We start from the raw sequence: 18,619 nt of genomic DNA, 5'->3' as shown, positions 1-18,619 counted from the left end.
GTGGGCCCCCAAAAGGCTTTGGCCGGCCCTGCCAGGCGATATAACACCGTAAAATACTGCAAACTGTTCAGACTGATCTACCATCACAGCCACACCAAGTAACGTTACCCGGGGGAGAGCATAAGTGTTTTTCGCCAGGCTTGTGTGTCGCTTCCGTTAGGTCTCAGTATGCGGAACTCCCTGCAGACTGATGATGATGAAGAGGATGTTATGAAGGCAGGTTGTAACTGACTGAGCCACCCGTCCATCGAGCTGAGAGGTGGACACACATTTTCGCATCATCTATTTATGCTGCGAACCAGTCACAGGGAACAGCTACCCCTTTTCAGCCGTCGTTTCCAATGATATAACGTTACCGTAATCTAAAAGAAAGAAGATTGAATTCAGACATACACCGCTGCCTCTCCCCCTCCTTGACCGTGGAGGACACCCACCACCCAGGCCGTCATCAGCAGCTGGTCTCGCAGCGAACGTTAGCGGCTAACCGGCTAATGTAAGCAGGTAACATTAAGGATGTTCTTAACGTTACTCAACGTGTGTGGTATTTAGCTAAATACATCCACCGCATTTGTGGCTGTTGGGTCCGAACCGTTTTCTGATGTCCCAAGTGTTGTTTTACATTTGACAGGCTTTTATTTATGAGGTAAATCGCTCAAGCTACTGTTAGCAAAGTAGACAGCTAGCTAGCTAGCTACCTAGCTAATCCATCCGTGGCGTAGGACACCATAAAGCCAGCAGAGTGGAGGTGAGAGGGTGCATCTTTAGGGGTGTACATGGAGGTAAGAGGGTGCGCCTTTGGGGGTTAACAGTTAGGTGAGAGGACGCATATTTAGGGGCGAACATGTAGGTGAGAGGACGCATCTTTAGGGGTGAACATGTGGGTAAGAGGTTAGGGGTTAACATCTAGCTAGGTGAGAGGATGGATGCATATTTAGGGGTGAACATGTAGGTGAGAGGATGGGTGGATCTAAAGAGGTGAACAATGTAACGTAGAAGATGATACATTTTCACGGGGGAGCATGTAGGTGAGAGGATGCATCTTTATGGTTGAACATGGAGGTGAGAGGACGTATCTTTAGGGGTTAACATCGAGAATTAGCAAAGTTCTGACAGCTTATACAATACAAACAAATAACAAACAACAAGTTACATGACCAGCTCCCCTGGAGCTATCAGGAGGCATTGGCATCGCCTTATCAAGTTTGTTACTGCGAATGCTGTCCTCTCAGCGTATGTCTCTAATCTTCACAGTTGGCTTGTTCGATAGTAAATGACCCTCTACAATTCGTAACTAACGTTAGCTGTAACTGTATCTAACCGTAACATGCGTGTTTCATTGTAAACTCATCGCAGTCACAGCCTCGTTCTGCAGTGGTAATATTTTACACAATGTCCAACCAGCTTCCGACACAAACACGACTGATGAAATAATGTAGTTGATTTAATCGTTAATGGATTGAATGGCCATAAGGCTGAGGTAGTTATCAATGTCAGCAAGAAGGAGGTCAGAGTAGTATAGAATGAATGAACCTATTCCATCCTGGTGCTAAATATTTTAATATGTATTCTGATACAAATATTAGATAAGAATGTATTAGACTCTTAATACATTATTATCTAATATTTTATTAGAGTGCCAAATACTGACTACTACTGATCAGCCATATATGTTACAAAGTGAAAACCGTAGGATTGATTTCAAATGTCAACACAACTGAACACTGCAAGTGCTTTGGTTTTGTGAATTTTGGGACCAAAAATAGTTCTTATATCTGTTTAGCTGTGTTACAACGTATGATTGGTTCAATAAAGAAAAGATTGCAATCTAAAAGTGAGAACACAACGGTCAATACTTTTCTTAATCCACACTTCATCCTTCTGAATTACAACTACTCCAACAGAGTCTTCTCCATCGCTGCTTACTGCTGTTCACAGTGACTGGCAAGAAACGCTGTCCATGATGGAGGCCTGTGAATCATATCTATCTCCTCTCTGTGCTTACATAAGCAAAGAGTGCTGCCTGCAGACAACTCTGACCACATTCATCTGTTGTGTTAACCTACATCATTATCTTGCCTTTGAAGATTACACATTTTTGTGATGATTCTTTTTTTTTTTTTTTTTTTTTTAGAGAGAGAGAGAGAGAAACAAAGGTTCAATACCAAGCTCGTTCATTAAATACAGTACAATCAGTGAAGTGGCGTAGTCCTTCAGCCCTCATCTAAAAATAATGCTGTGTTCCTGTATCTTTGTGCTGGGTGGCACCAGCTCTGCTGCTTCATAAAATAGCCATTTTGGCCTTGCACCAGGAAGCATTTATGTTGCCAGACCTGCATGTTGATTCACTGTCCTGATGGTTTTGCAAGATAAAGAGGGTTGAGATCTGTGTTCTGCATAGGCCCAGCTTTCACTGTTAGAATATATAATGTGGTTGGAATTATTTGCTCTCTATATTTAGCTATTGCTGCGAAGAAGGTTCAAGTTTTCACCACTCTGCAACATGCTCAGAGCTAGGCCATGTCTGTAGAAATAGCTAGAATAGTGTGAAGAACTAGCTTTAGAAATGGAGTGTTTGAACATGAGGGTATATGTATTATTACCTGTCTCAGAGTATATACACTTATTTATGTTCATTGACATGCACAGACAGTCATGCTTGCAGTGTATTTGAATAATTTTACTAGATGTGATGAGTGCTGACATTAAGCTGACTCAACAAGAGATGGTTCAGCCCACTATGGAGTGTTATTTGAACGGTGTCTTCTTATTGCACCGCACACATCAAATATTGCACAGTGTTAGCCAACTTACTCATTCCTTATGTTAACCCTTTAAAGTATGGACCACCTTATTTTTTCCCAAACATGAAAATCACAAGTATTCCATAACGTGGCTAAACTACACTCACCTAAAGGATTATTAGGAACACCATACTAATACCGTGTTTGACCCCCTTTCGCCTTCAGAACTGCCTTAATTCTTTGTGGCATTGATTCAACAAGGTGCTGGAAGCATTCTTTAGAAATGTTGGCCCATATTGATAGGATAGCATCCCCCACACCATTACACCACCACCACCACCAGCCTGCACAGTGGTAACAAGGCATGATGGATCCATGTTCTCATTCTGTTTACGCCAAATTCTGACTCTACCATCTGAATGTTTCAACAGAAATCGAGACTCATCAGACCAGGCAACATTTTTCCAGTCTTCAACTGTCTAATTTTGGTGAGCTCGTGCAAATTGTAGCCCCTTTTTCCTATTTTTAGTGGAGATGAATGGTTCCCGGTGGGGTCTTCTGCTGGTGTAGCCCATCCACCTCAAGGTTGTGCGCGTTGTGGCTTCACAAATGCTTTGCTGCATACCTCGGTTGTAACGAGTGGTTATTTGAGTCAAAGTTGATCTTCTATCAGCTAGAATCACTCGGCTCATTCTCCTCTGACCTCTAGCATCAACGAGGCTTTCACGCCCACAGGACAGCTGCATACTGGATGTTTTTCCTTTTTCAGACCATTCTTTGTAAACCCTAAAAATGTTTGTCTGTCAAAATCCCAGTAACTGAGCAGATTGTGAAATACTCTGGCACCAACAACCATGCCACGCTCAAAGTTGCTTATATCACCTTTCTTTGCCTTTCTGACATTCAGTTTGGAGTTCAGAAGATTGTCTTGTCCAGGACCACATCCCTAAATGCATTGAAGCAGCTGCCATGTGATTGGTTGATTAGATAATTGCATTAACGAGAAATGTAACAGGTGTTCCTAATAATCCTTTAGGTGAGTGTATGTTTTACACTAATGTGTCACATAAAATGGCGACAGCATTCTCTGTTTTGGCTCTATTCCATAATTTAGTAAAATTCTTGACCTTTTACCATCATGCTCCATTAAGATGAGTCTAGTTCAGTCTTGTATTATGTCCCCCTGTGAATGGCTCCTCTACTGACAAGTAGAGCTATTAGACATAATTAGACACATATTGCATCTGAAGCCCTCTGTGATAAATCCACCCCTAATGTCCACTGGACACAGCTGCCATGGCTGCTGGGGTTAATGACACCCTGTGATAGGATGTGTGACACAGGCTACATGCAGTCCTTTTGTCTGCCCTGTTGTCTTAGTGTAGTGTATCATGAAATGTCAATATTTACTTGGAATTGACATTCATTTATATTTAATCATGCATTTCACCACGTGTTAATCACATTAGGTTGTGATGTTATTGTATTAATATCTAGGCTATACAGCCAAATTATTTTTTTTCCCAACAGTATAGATAGAGTTGCATTCTCTTTATTTCTGCTGATATCAATTTTAACATAAAGACAAACAAGTGGTTGTTCATGAGCATTTCTTTTTGGAACGACAGGCTTTCTGTTTAAGTGGTAAATTAGCTCTGAAGTTTTTGAGAGAGAAACATGTTGGCAAATCAATAACGCATGTAATTCCCCAAAAACATGGACAACTAACAGCAACACAAAATTGGTCAGGCTGCGTTAACAAACAGGTGTACTGCCTCCGAAATGTATCCAGTGCACTTTGACACCTTTGTGAAATGTGACACATCCGCTGGACAACGACGCAACTGTTTGATAGGACCCCCCCCCCCCCCGGTTTAAAAACTACTCTTATAACGGCACTGAAAGAGGAGAATGTTATTACACTTGTTTGTATGTTTTATGACATATAAATCTTGCTTTTTTTAATGGGCCTTTTGAATTGAATGAATTCTCAAATAAGTACATGAAATTAAGCTTGAAGTGCAGAGTTTTGTTTGGTTATCTAAAATATTAAGAGTTCATATTATTTATTTTTTTCTCAGCCTGGATCTGGCTTGCAAGTGATAGAGGTCTGCTCATTTTAAACTTGGCACATTTTTTAGTAGAAAATATTCTAGTCCTTTCTCCCCTAGGTGACTCTTTTAATAGGAATCCATTGTACAGTATGAACTACTGGCTAAATTATACATCCATTAGCTTATCAGTGCAGGGATAACAGCCTTGAAGAGATAGTGGAATACTGCTCTGGGTATAGTGTTTATGTTTCAGGGTGGAGTTTCTGAATGAGGCGTTTGTTGGTGTTAGGTTAAAGGCTGTTGACCGTGGCATGACATGCTCTGGTAAAAGTAGGTCCTGTCACTGTACATTTTCTTTTTCATCAGACATGTACTACAGTTGCAAATGTGGGCTTCTCCCCGTTTCACTGTGATGAAAAGTAACATATGAAGTATAATAATTGATATGTGTTTGTTTTGCAGCAGTCTAAAGCATCAGCAGTTAGCGTTCAGGTTTTGGTGCGCGTCCCTCAAAACGAAAGAGCAAGGGCTTCTTTGTAGAGCCGCCATTTTATAACGTTTAACAATCATGCTGGGAGAAATCTGTTGTAGGAGAGACAGCGATACCAAGTTCTCTTGACTAGTCTCAATAAGCCAGACTTGTACTGCAGACACAAGTTGTTCTTTGTAATGAAAATGCCCATTGTTATGCTCTTTCGTGGCTCTAAATATATCTGTAGGTAACACAATGGTATTAGCAGTAGTTACCAAACAGACTTAGATGTTAAAATGAAGCAGGTTGAGTTGGATTCTGAACTCACTGCCCTGTGTTAGGGTGTTGCAAGTTCCTTATGCATATCAGTAAAGTATAACATTTTTACAGCTAATAGCATGACATGGAATATATGTGGGAATGTAAAAATAAATGGAGTTTCTGGGAATAGATTTAGCAGTAAAAAAATGTTTTGATGTTGGAATGTTTTCAGTGAATAGCTACACATTTTCCACCCTGCTGTTCTAATAATTTAAAGATTACAGTATGTTGTGGCATCTATGAGATGATGCTAGACTGGAGCTGAAAGTGGCTCCAAGGATTGGGGAATAGGAATCTGTAGAGGTGCTGGTTGAGCTTGCTACAGTTGCCAGACAGTCACAGGGTCATAGTACCAGCTATGAAGGGTGCTTATTCCACCAAGTCCCCTAAACAGCTTACTATCCCTCTACTGAAGTCTTTATCCTTCGACAAAAACAAGCAGCTGACATGATGGTCATAACAAATCATTCCTAAAACACTATCGACGCTTTACAAGAATTGACCATGGCTTTTCATGTCGGACATATTTTGTGCTCTGCTAGCTGTGTCTCTTCTGCCATGTACCCTGTCTGACAGAGATGATCAATCTGTAAAAACGTCATCATGACATCATTAACGTCTTTCATTTCTTGCAAAGTAAACTGTCGTCGTGACATTGCGGTGAAATTTCTAGCAGAGGTGCAATGATGTTTGATAGAACGAAATCATCTTACAAGATTAACTATCTCTGTCTATGTTCAGGGGCTTCTTATCCCAGAGTCAGATTTTAACAGTCGAACAAAAAGGAAATTAGTTTTAGTTTAGTTTCTTCACTAAAGTAGTAGCCTCAACCAGAATGCAATTACATTTAGCATCTTTGCTGATCTGTCATTGGTAGTTCGTGAAATAAAACCGCCTCCCTGATGAGTTATTTGTGTTTGAACAACCAGGGACAGCACTACATTGTTTTCTGTCTGCTCTTATGTTTTTCTAAACTGATAAAAAGTCCTATCTCTAGCTTTCTGTCATATTTGCTGAAACTGACCCTATGTTTGAGTAGAACTACATGAAGCAGGTCATTTAAAAAAAAAAATCTGGCTCCTCTGGCACCACCTACAGCCTGTAGTACGATTTGCAAAAATCCACAGCTCCCTGTTCAGATACACCAGTCAGGGCCTCGGGGGGGGGGGGGGCTTAGGAGACAGTTTTGGGCTTTAGCGGAAAGGGGGGAGGGACTGAGAAGTTGTCGATGTTCACATTTTTTGGCTAAGTCCTGGATCTTCACAATCCTACCTTACAGAACCTTTTAACATAAAAAAGACTATAGATATAGATCATATAAAGGGGCTGCAGCAGGTCAAAAGTTCAAGAGCTCACTGTTGCTTAGTTACCCATGCATAGCTCTTGAACTCTTGAACTGCAGCTCTAGCAGGAGGATAACACGGTGTAGGCAGCACCGATTGTTTTCGTTTTTCTTGCTACTGACAGCACTCCAAATTTCCAAACAACAGAGCTACGTGTTGAAATCGACAGGAATTGTCCTTTTAAGCCCAATTTTGCAACTCTGAAAAATCACGTGGCTGGTTGGTGTCATGCAGTGTAGTGCACCCGATTTCTTCATACGGCATTCACATTGTTTCTCTCACTGGTTTACACTTTTAACAGTGTTTATTTAAATTGTGGCCATGTAAAGACACCTAACAGAACTCTTCCCCACACACACACACACACACACACACACACACACACACACACACACACACACACACACACACCCCCACACACCATCTTTTTCTTGTGTTACAGGTTTGACTCTGTCATTTTTTGAACCATCACAATGATAATCAAGGAGCTGTGTTTCAACTTCACGCCTGAACTTTCCCAGTTGTGATGGAAAGGCAACACTGACTCAAGAGAGAACATAAATCCTGGATGCCGTGACGCACGGGACGTGGTCAGTCCAAGATGGAGAAAAAGAAAATGTGCCCTCGTCTTCTTGACTACTTGGTGGTAGTCGGAGCAAGGTAAGTTAACTTCATTAGCACTTCCAAGTTTGTTTTGGAGTTGATGCAGCAGTTACTCCCATATCTTTGTTGCACAGTAGCCACAGGGGAAAAGGATGATTCACATGAACACAAATTGAAATGAGAGAACTGTCCTCTCTGCCACTGTTTTTAGAGTTAGCCACTGAGTGTCTCTACTGGAACATTCAGCGATTTTAAGTGTTATGCTTAAGGGGAATTTCCGAGTTGTTGTGGGATGGGTGTTACTTGTTCTTGGATTTTAACAGCTAAATATAGTTACAAATTTGCTTCTGTAACCACCGGACTACTGTCAGGGCTTTGTTAGCCATGGTGCTCTGCTATCAAGTGATCAAAGGCTTTGATTCTTCTCTTATGAAATGCTTCTCTCATCACATAGTGACCATTTTAAATTAAATTCAAAGCTGTGTTTATTTAAGGGAAATGGATTTGCAGATACATCAGATATAAGTTATATGATGCACAGAAAACAGAGTTTTTTGAAACCACATAGAACTAATGATGGGCACAGCACTACAACTGCTTTAAAGACAAAAATAAATGTTTGTCCATCTCCCCTCCAGGCAACCGAGTAGTGACAATGTGGCCCAGACACCTCAGCTCCTCCGCCGCTACCCACTGGAGGACCACCACGACTTCCCGCTCCCACCAGACGTGGTGTTTTTCTGCCAACCAGAGGGCTGCCTGAGTATACGCCAGCGTAGGGTTAGCCTCCGCGACGACTCCTCGTTTGTGTTCACGCTGACAGACAAGGACTCCGGAATCACCCGCTACGGAATCTGCGTCAATTTCTACCGTTCTTTTCAGCGAGGACATCATCGCGCTCGCGGGGACAAGAGCGGCCACACGGAGACAGCGGCACAGGCGGCCGAGACCGCCAGCGATGGGTCCGATGGCAGCAGCGGAGGCCCACCCTCTGTGTTATCGCCCCCTAACAATGCTGAGTCAGCGCCTCCGCCTGCCTCTGGAGAAGAGGGCGGACAACCGGGTGCCGAGCTCAACGCCGGCAAGTCCCCACAGCAGAGACGAAGCGCTGCTAAGATGGCAGCCAGGAACCGCAACAGCACGCTGACCTCGTTGTGCATACTGAGCCACTACCCCTTCTTCTCCACCTTTAGGGAATGCTTATATATTCTCAAGAGGCTGGTGGACTGCTGCAGTCAGAGGCTAACTCAACGAGCTGGGCTCCCTCGCACCACCCAGAGGTGAGGCTTAAGATTGCATCTTCAGATGTAGATACATACAGCTCTTCTTTGTTGCTTACTTGTGATTTTTATTTTTATTTTTTATATATGTGTACCATTTCACCCTGGTGCACATTAAAACACATAGGTACTATTTTAGAAGCCTAAATATTAGGGCTATTTTGGTTGAAAGGTGGATCTATCAAAATTCTTTGGGCCACTGTCAATAGGGTTGGGTATCGTTTGGATTTTTACGATTCCAATGCCGAACCGGTACTTTTAAAACGATTCCGATTCCTAAACCGATTCATGAAATACTGAAAAATGACATAAAATAAAGGCTCTTTAAGTTTTTATTTATTTATTTTTTTATTGAAAATTATTTGAATTTAACAATATATTCACGTTTTAAAGTACTTTCCCAGAGGGAAAATATGGCATTTTAAAAGTAGCCTACATTTATGGTAGACTACAGAGAAAGTGTGATATTTTTACGTCCATTTCAGAGCGACAGAGGGAAAATATTTCAGTCGACACCTTAAGTGGAACCGAAATTTGCATTCTAATCCGGTCCGATTCCTACCGGTTGCGTAGGAACCGGTTCCATAGTGGAACCGGGTTTCGGTACCCAAAACCTTACTGTCAAAACAAACTTTGTACGCTAGAAATACTTAAATCTGGTTGATTGCTATGAAAATACTGACTACGTTCATGCTTGCCAGAACGCTTATTGCTTTTGACACTCCCATGGGCTTTGTTGTAGTGCCAGCCTTTGGCCAAATGTCAACTTTGACCACAAAATCTCATTATCAGGCAGATTGCCATGAGTACATTCGTATTACAAAGTGCATAACATCTTTTGATTTTAATGAAACCAAGGTATTTACTTTCACATCATAGATTTTTAGTCCTTGACTTGGTCAGGGCGACGTATACGTTTTGTGTTGTCAACTGTAATTAACTTGACAGCCTCTAGGGGGCCGGGGGGAAAATGGCCCCTAAATCTGTACATGCACACTTATCAATTCTAATTCTAATGCAAATTATTGACCACACAAACACAGCATTAATGCAGTTGCTTAAAATCCTTTTTTGCTTCAGTTTAACATTTTCAAGGCTAGAAAGGTTTACAATAAATAGCAGATTTGTTGTTTTACAGTGTTCCTGATGATGTTTTTTTGTTGTTGCAATTCCTACTGCTTTCTTTCTTGACCATCTGCTTCTCTCATTGTCCAATTGTTGCGTGTACGTTTTGCGTTGCAGAATTAATACAAGAGGTTTTGTCTGTGGCTCCATGCAGCTTTGCAGGCCATCTGCAGCTTGTTTGTTGTGTCATGTTTTCACAGTACGCTTTATGCTATGATCACACTCCACCTCGATGATAAATAACGGCAACCAAAATATCCACAGTGCATTTCGCATCACAGCAAACATTATTTCATCCAGTGCTATAGGTTAACGTTAATGCACGGAGACATGTTTTAGGAATGATACAGTACATGTTATATAATTGTCTATGTGAAGTAGTTTCTTTTAATTTAGGTCAGTTGGATAGGCCAAATATGTGTTTATACCTGAGCCGCTTTTTAGTTATGCACCCTTTCTAATTTATAAAAAGGGTACAAGTAAAAACCCTAAACCAGAAAATAAAAACGGACAAAGTGGAGGAGCTGCATGGTATACCCACTGTATACATAACAGTCAGAAGAAATGGCATTTAGCAAAGTACTTTGCTTATTAGACTCGATTCGAGAATAAAAATATAAAATAAAAATACACATACAGTATGATCAACACTTTGCTTCGAGTCACTCAGAGCAAAGTGTTTTTATCTGATTGATTCAGAATAATCTGTTTAAGCTGAATAGACTATATTTTCTTGTGGCGTTGTGATGTGGAAGTATTTGCAGTTTGCTTTTGGCTACTCTGTTGCCATGGGTGACACAATAGATGCCAATTTTGGAGTGGCAAAGTGCTAATTAGGCTGTCCCTTCACACTGGCTTAGACCCAGTATGAATCTATGATTGTTGGTCACCCAAGGTGCATTTATGTTTTCTCCACAGTCCTCCATTTATAGCCTAGCTGTAGAACCAGCACAGCTTTTCCCCTTATCACTAGGGTTGGGCGGTATCCAAATTTTGATACTGTCAAACCTCCTCCCTATTTTACCGTGGTATACGGTATTACTGTGACTTATTAAAAATGATGACGTAAGGCTCAGACGGCATCACCAAACTGTTGGCTTGTGCACCGTTCAGAAACTGAATACCAAACACTAATACTGAAACAATAATAAAATAACAACTTACAAAAAAAACTACTTTCTCCTCCACGCTGTCACGTGATGACAACCACACATAATTACATAAATTATATTTAATATTTAATCCTTGTCTCCTGTATAAGTGCATTGCATTTTTTTTAATGACGGTATTGAAACTGATACCGTTGCTATTTTTAAGACCCCGCGCTATACCGTATTACCGCCCAACCCTACTTATCACTCACTACAAGGGCTAGTAGGAATGTCAGTAAATGTCATACCTTGACTTTTTTTTTTCCATCTTCTGGTAACATGCAGCGGAACCACATATCATCAATCAGTCAAATGCATTTGTCACATAAAAATCGGTGTCAGTATAGATCTGTGGTTTACTTGACGGCCTCGAAAAGGCCATTCAAGCCAAAGGCTACACATATCTGAGAATTTTTTTTTTCTCCCGACATGGTTGGTTGAACAGTGGTGTGGCAATGACAGAGAAGGAGGAGAGCCATTGCATAATGGCTGCGAGCGCTTTGTGTTATGGCGGCCCTGACAGATTGAGGTCTCTGGCTGCCTTCGGGTAGCAGCTGCAGTTGGTGGGAGGGCTCCAAAGGACTAATGATTTATCTCCCTCCTTGACACACACACACACACACACACACACACACACACACACACACACACACACACACACACACACACACACACACACACACACACACACACACACACACACACACTCTGAGTATACACTCTAGAGAGGGTTTAATGACACCTTGTGTGTGTAGAGTGAAGGGGTTTGCACATCAATATATCGGCAATTGCTTAAGAGCCTCTCCTGTGTTTTCAATCTAATTTTAATAATAATGATTTCACTGACCGAGTTCTCATGGTTGCTGTTTGCAGTTATAAAATGAGCCAATGATTTAGTTTAATCTATTTTAATCCTAAAATGACTGTGGACTGACAAACTTATTATTTGTTAAGCTTAACATATTTTGCATATTGTCGGTTCAACATTTATGATTATAACAATGCCAAGAGTCACTGTATATGTATGTTTGTGTGTATTCATGCGGTTATACAATGTGCAGTGGGTTTTTCTTCGTACAGTTTTCTCATCCCTGTTCACACTGGCAGTGATTTTTTTTCAACTTAACACTTGAGACACAATTAGTTCCAGTAAGGTGTTGCCTTTTAAGAGTGGCTTTTGTATTACAATTTATATCACACTGTGTACTATTCCTGTTTCAGTTTTTTTTAGTTTTTTTTTGGGGAGAGGGGAGGCGGGCAGAATAAAAAGGCCAAATGATGTTATTCATTCTGTGTTACATCTTTTAGCCATCTTCAGCTAGTGCTAAACCGATTAGTCTTTTAAGTTTATCAAACAAAAATGCCAGATATTCACTGATTTCAGCTTCTCAGATTTGACTATCTCTCTGTTTTTATATCATTATAAATGCAATATAATTTGTTTTGTGGTCAGAAAAAACCCCAGGGAATTTGAAAACATCATCATTGGAGTTAGGAAACTTCAAACGGGCATTTTTCACAATTTCTTTTGACATTTTATAGATCAAGAATTAATAAAAAGAATCTATAATGAAAATAACAAAAGATTGTAAAGGAATCACTGTGAATATACACTCTGTTTATGTCCTTCCTAGGGACACCATGTGGCGGGTATTCACTGGGGCGCTGTCGGTGGAGGAGAAAGGCAGCCAGCTGCTGGCCGACCTGCGGGAGATTGAATCCTGGGTGTACCGTTTGCTTCGTTCACCAGTACCAGTGGCTGGTCAGAGGCGTGTGGATGTGGAAGTCTTACCGCATGAACTCAAACGGCCACTCACCTTTGCCCTGCCTGACAACTCTCGCTTCTCCATGGTCGACTTCCCCCTGCACCTGCCCTTAGAGCTGCTGGGCGTGGATGCCTGTCTTCAGGTGCTCAGCTGTGTCCTGCTAGAGCACAAGGTAAGGACACGCCCAGCAGTCAGTTCAAGATGCAAACCGTCTCTTATCAGTTATCGCCTGGGGCCTGTCTCTTTGTTTTTCTTTTGTACTTTTTAAAGACAAGGGGCCTCATGTATAAACGTTGCGTAGGCACGAAAAGGTTACGTACGCTGGTTGTCACACACACGGTGTGATTTATAAAAATCATGAGTGAGAATGTGCGGGCCGTCACGCAAACTCTGGGATCAATCCCCGCACGGATCCATCTCCCCAGGAAGAAACGCGGTGTCGGGTGGGCAAAGTCGTGCGATGCGTAATTGATCCCGTGGATGATGTGTAAGTAATGGCGCTTACCCACTGCTAGTACCAGCTCTACTTGGCTGAGGTCGACTCGACTCGGCCGCGGTGCCCCGTCCATCTTTTTCCATTGCAGATTTAGTACCACCTCATGCGTGAGGCGAGCGTTGCTGGTCGTCATAGCGGCGCCGCAGGAAACTGCCGCGACCTAACGCGACACACACACACACAGAACGTCGAAGGTGTGTTGTTTTTGATTCTCGGCATGTGGCTGTTGCCACAGCCAGAAGACAAATTTTGTTTGTCCACACCACTGGCTAAACTATTTGTTGTTTGTTCAGGACGCAAATTTACGAATCCCACTATGGCCACGCCAAGACCCGCCCAACGAAGTAGCTCGATTGGTTGCGGGTTAGGCATTTGACCTCGAGTGGTTAAGGTTAGGATAGCCGATTGGTCAGGGGATAGGACCTGAACAGATCAGGTTACGTTACCTTGCGAAAGCATGGACGCCTGGCCAATAAATGCTATTGAAGGGCGGGTCTTGGCGTGGCCATAGTGGGATTCGTAATATCGCGTTCAGGACACCACCGTCTGTCGCTAGCAATGATGACGCAGTGATTAGTGACGATTCTCTCCGACCAATCAGTAGTCTGCAGGTTTTCACCTTTTGGTATCACCTCAGCTCGCTCGGAACCTCGACGGAGGTGATACTAAAAAAAGTACCTGTTGGCAGGTACCAGGACTTTTTTTCATAATGGAAAAGCAAAAATGGCGAGTAGAGTAGTGTCGAGGCGAGTCGAGTAGGTACCATGTGATGGAAAAACGCCTTAAGTAAACAAGGTGTAGGAAATGAACCCTACCCGGGCCAGCAAACACTGGGCTGAATGCAGCAGCTTTACAGCGCCCTTTGGATGTCATAAACAGATATACGTTTTAACCAGTTCTTTTAATGATTCGCTTATGTTATTTAGAACATTGTTACATTTTCTAAAATAATTTGGCACATATTTCTGTTATCATATTTATTTCATTCATGCGGAGTTACGTGGCGCAGCAGATCCAGGGTGTGCACTGTCACCTGCCGTGGAGACGCTGGCCTCACATGTTTCCCCCCCCCCTCCTCCTGAGTCGGGTTAGTTTGGGTCTCTGTCGCGCTGGACTCAGGTTCCACATTACACTCAGAAAATAAATGGCATCACATCAGTGGGTTCAAACTGCTTATTGTGCGTCATTTGGACTGACATGCGCGGCATTTTTGTGTGGCACCGCCACTCTTCTCTTGCTTTCCTTTCCACACTCTGCCGATTTTCTTTCATTGCTTATACGAGATGACAAACCTCCAAACTGATTTTTTTCCTTGCCTCCACCTCCATGAGTAACTCAGTCTCACAGTTGGTAATTTTATTTTATTTTTTTTCTGTTTTTTTGCAGCGAGATTAGCCTTGTGATTGGACGTAGATGACGTCAGGGGCGCATTTATAGTCCGTTGCGTAGTTATTTATGGGAGGAGGCAAGGCGGGGTCGGTGGCTTGTTCACTTGTGCTCAGTTTCACGTTGAAAGGAAATGTGCGCAGGACCTGGCGTACGCCCAGTTTTATAAATCTGAATATTTCCGTCGGTACGCACTTTACACAGTCTTCGGTATGAAAGCTACGCAGTCTTTTATACATGAGGCCCCAGGAGCAGATGTGTGGTTGTCTTCGGCTGCAACCAAATCACCAGTGGGAATTTATTAAGGACCGAACTGATTGTTTTGAGGAGAAAGGACAAGCAAAGCTATATTTAGTGTGTTATGATTGGTCAGTGGTTTCTTCTGGAGTGCAGCTGCATGTCCCCGCTTGGATAAATGTTTTTCAAAGACCTAATAAATGCCCTGAGTGACCTTCATCAGACATGTTCTGTTAGATGTAGGCTCACTGAAGTCATTTCGCTGGAGTGGAGAAAGCATGATGGGCAAAAAGAAAACCGTATGACTGAAATGAAAGCCCCTTTTTCTCTGTCTCTGCTATCTTTAACGCTAGCAGCATTAGTAGGGATTAAAGAGCAATCCCTGTTTGGCTGGTGCTGGTGTAGTGTTCTCTTGTTGCTATTGGTTTACTGCGACATTGATACACGGGCTCATTTGCAATCAAACCCAAGCTTTACAGCTTCAATCCCACTGCTGGAAGACCATACTGCTTTCTCAGTGTCTCTCACTTATAGAATTTATCAGATCTAATTAGATGTTTTCTCACCCAAAAGTTCTTATTTTTATTTTTGTTTGTTTAGAAATTCAGCTTAAAATACAGATTGAACGAAAACTCTTCCTAAATGGGGTCGATCCACCGCGAATACATTTTCTCTGCCTGTGTGAAAGGCTGCCATCTTGTATTTATCCATTTTCCTTTTTTGAAGATGAATTCAATACATCATTAAATTCAGTCTGGCTGAACTAAGTGCTGGCTGGAAGCTTTCAGAGTGACCTCTTTTCGAGCAATTTGTGCTGCCAAATGAATTTTTCGTAAAAGCTCAGTTTGTAATATTGCTGTTACGAATCCAAGGCAATATCAGGGTGTTTACAGCTTTACAGACAAAAAAAAATATGTAATGAATAATAATGAAATATGGCTATATGAGACTTATAATTGTGTGATAGAGCACCAGAGAAATAAGCCAACTAGGTGACTGTGTGTCTATTTATATATATTATATATATTTATATGACAGTATGAACATAACAGGGCAGTGAACAACCACCAACAGTTTCTTGATTTTTGTTTTTTTTTCTCAGGTCATTCTTCAGTCCAGAGATTACAATGCTTTGTCTATGAGCGTCATGGCCTTTGTGGCCATGATCTACCCTCTGGAGTACATGTTCCCTGTCATCCCCTTACTGCCAACATGCATGGCCTCTGCTGAACAGGTAAAACCTTGTACGATTTGTTCTGAACATATTTTTAAGTAAGTGGGTGATTTCATGCAGTTCTCAATTGCAAATGCTGGCCGTTGTGGTAACATCAAATTGGTATGTTTTCTCCCCACAGCTCCTTCTTGCCCCCACTCCCTACATTATAGGTGTACCAGCCAGCTTCTTCCTCTACAAAGCTGGTTTCAAAATGCCAGACGATCTTTGGCTTGTGGACCTTGACAGCAGCAAGGTCAGTACATCATCGACATGGTGTTCTGCTCCTCCCTCGGATCTAGTTTTGTCTGTTTTCATGATGATGTCCGCATTAAAGTGCTCATATTATGCTCATTTTCAGGTTCATAGTTGTATTTAGAGGTTATATCAGAATAGGTTTGCATGGTTTCATTTTCAAAAAACACCATATTTTAGTTTTGTTTGCTGCAGCTCCTCTTTTCACCCTGTGTGTTGAGCTCTCTGTTTTAGCTACAGAGTGAGGCATCTCACTTCTGTTCCATCTTTGTTGGGAGTCGTACATTCGCAGTACCTAGGTACCTAGGGCGTGCCACGCTAGCAGCTAGGCGAGCATTATAACGTGTTACAAAGTGATGCACGTTTGTCACGGAAGTAAAGGCTGGACTACAACAGAGCAGTTTGTGAACAGTGTTTTCTGTTGGAGATGGTAAGTCCCTTTGGACTTTGGGCTTTTTCACTTTGTAAACATATAACATGCACAAAAAAGATATATAACACAGTAAAGGAAAGGGGGGAAAAAGCCAAAAAGCATAATATGAGCACTTTAAGCTGACAGATGAAGTCTAATTCATCTATCAGTTTAACAACTTTATTTTCTTATCTAAATTTAGATTGTTTTTGTGTCTACAGGTTATAGCACCCACCAATGCAGAGATTCTACCACCGCTTCCAGAGCCTGAAGCATGCGAGCTTAAGAAACATCTAAAACAGGTACTGCATGGGATTTTGGGTGATTTCCCTTACATTTTATTTGTGCAATATTTTCTAAATCTGATGCACTGTGGCAGCCAGGGCTTAGCCCAAAACCAGTGCGTCTACTACTGGCACATATATGGAACCATATCAACCCCGGTGCTGGTCTGGAGCCGACCATTCATGTTTGCTCCCATTAGCTGATTGCACTCTTGTATAAATGTAAAACTTCTCTTTCAGCAGTGTGAAGAGTAGGGGGCTTCCTTCGTCAACATGGTTGTATGTATTGTCGATGAGTGTGAGAGCATTTGAAATGGGTTTTGTAATGCACTAATATCAACAAATGTTTTTTTCTTTTTTTTTCCCTGTTTTCTTTGCATGCTCTAGCTCTTGGAGGTAAAATCTGATTCTAGGACCCTGCTTCCCAAGCAAAACCTTTAGTAATGCTGGTAGTAACTAACTTGCCCCTCTAACCCGATTATCTAACATAACATCAGAACCTGGTTCTGATTCAGGGGAACACCTCACTTTTCTTACGTCCACGCTATGTGCAACATCAATCACACAAAGTCCCTTCTTAGCAAATATGGAAACTACTGATATGATCACTCAGTGTGCTTATTGGCCAAGAGAAGTTAGCCATGTGTAAGATTTTAGCCATCATTGGCTGTTGATCACATTGCCATGCATCGTTGTTTTTCCACAGTGAAGTCTTCTGCAAAATGGGTAAGGAGTTAATTGCCGTCATGTTAAGTTTTCCAGTTATCTTTATTTGAGCGACTAAAGGGACAAATGTTTCCACCATAGTAACGCTCACAAATGGCAACAATGTATGAAATCCTTGATGATTTTCCCCATTTTTCTATGAACGAGACCAACATACTAAAATCGTCAAACATTTAGTTTTTATTCATACATTTAACCGACACATGGACTAGTCCAACACTCTTAAAGGTCCTATGACATGCTGCTTTTTGGATGCTTTTATATAGGCCTCAATGGTCACCTAATACTGTATCTGAAGTCTCTTTCCCGAAATTCAGCCTTGGTGCAGAATTACAGCCACTAGAGCCAGTCCCACAATGAGCTTTCCTTAGGATGTACCATTTCTGTGTCTGTAGCTTTAAATGCTGTTGAGGAGGAGAGAGGGGGGGCAAGGTGGAGGGTGGGGGGGTGGCCTTGACCAACTGTCGTGCTTTGCTTGTTTTCAAGCCATGATGTCTCTCTCTCTCTCTTTCTCATGGGCGGGCCAAATTCTCTGGGCGGGCAAAGCAGAGAAAGGAGAGGTAACCTTCCTCCTTATGATGTCATAAAGAGGAGATTCCAGATCGGCCCATCTGAGCTTTCATTTTCTCAAAGGCAGAGCAGGATACCCAGAGCTCGGTTTACACCTATCACCATTTCTAGCCACTGGGGGACCATAGGCAGGCTGGGGGAACTCATATTAATGTTAAAAATGTTCATGCCATGGGACCTTTAA

The 18,619-nt window shown here is 42.0% G+C and overlaps 1 protein-coding gene across 37 annotated transcripts in view; it reads left to right on the top strand.

Moving 5' to 3' along the window:
- Nucleotides 1-104: 104 nt before the first annotated feature.
- The window catches only part of madd (MAP-kinase activating death domain), a 59,480-nt gene continuing 40,965 nt past the window's right edge, over nucleotides 105-18,619 (top strand). For 11 of the 37 annotated variants that reach the window (XM_035999766.1, XM_035999762.1, XM_035999761.1 and 8 more), the window contains exons 1-7: nucleotides 106-501; nucleotides 7,374-7,591; nucleotides 8,173-8,814; nucleotides 12,725-13,028; nucleotides 16,078-16,209; nucleotides 16,331-16,444; nucleotides 17,077-17,157. In XM_035999766.1, the coding sequence (XP_035855659.1) occupies nucleotides 7,533-7,591; nucleotides 8,173-8,814; nucleotides 12,725-13,028; nucleotides 16,078-16,209; nucleotides 16,331-16,444; nucleotides 17,077-17,157 (1,332 nt within the window). In that variant the 5' untranslated portion in view covers nucleotides 106-501; nucleotides 7,374-7,532. Of the gene's footprint in view, nucleotides 502-760; nucleotides 780-7,373; nucleotides 7,592-8,172; nucleotides 8,815-12,724; nucleotides 13,029-16,077; nucleotides 16,210-16,330; nucleotides 16,445-17,076; nucleotides 17,158-17,526; nucleotides 17,536-18,619 lie in introns of those variants that run through there. The other 26 variants (XM_035999770.1, XM_035999772.1, XM_035999765.1 and 23 more) reach the window with 7 other exon arrangements.

The sequence above is a fragment of the Sander lucioperca genome, chromosome 3 (assembly GCF_008315115.2).
Source record: "Sander lucioperca isolate FBNREF2018 chromosome 3, SLUC_FBN_1.2, whole genome shotgun sequence".
In the NCBI taxonomy this organism is placed as follows: domain Eukaryota; kingdom Metazoa; phylum Chordata; class Actinopteri; order Perciformes; family Percidae; genus Sander; species Sander lucioperca.
This window is presented reverse-complemented; position numbering and strand designations above follow the sequence as displayed.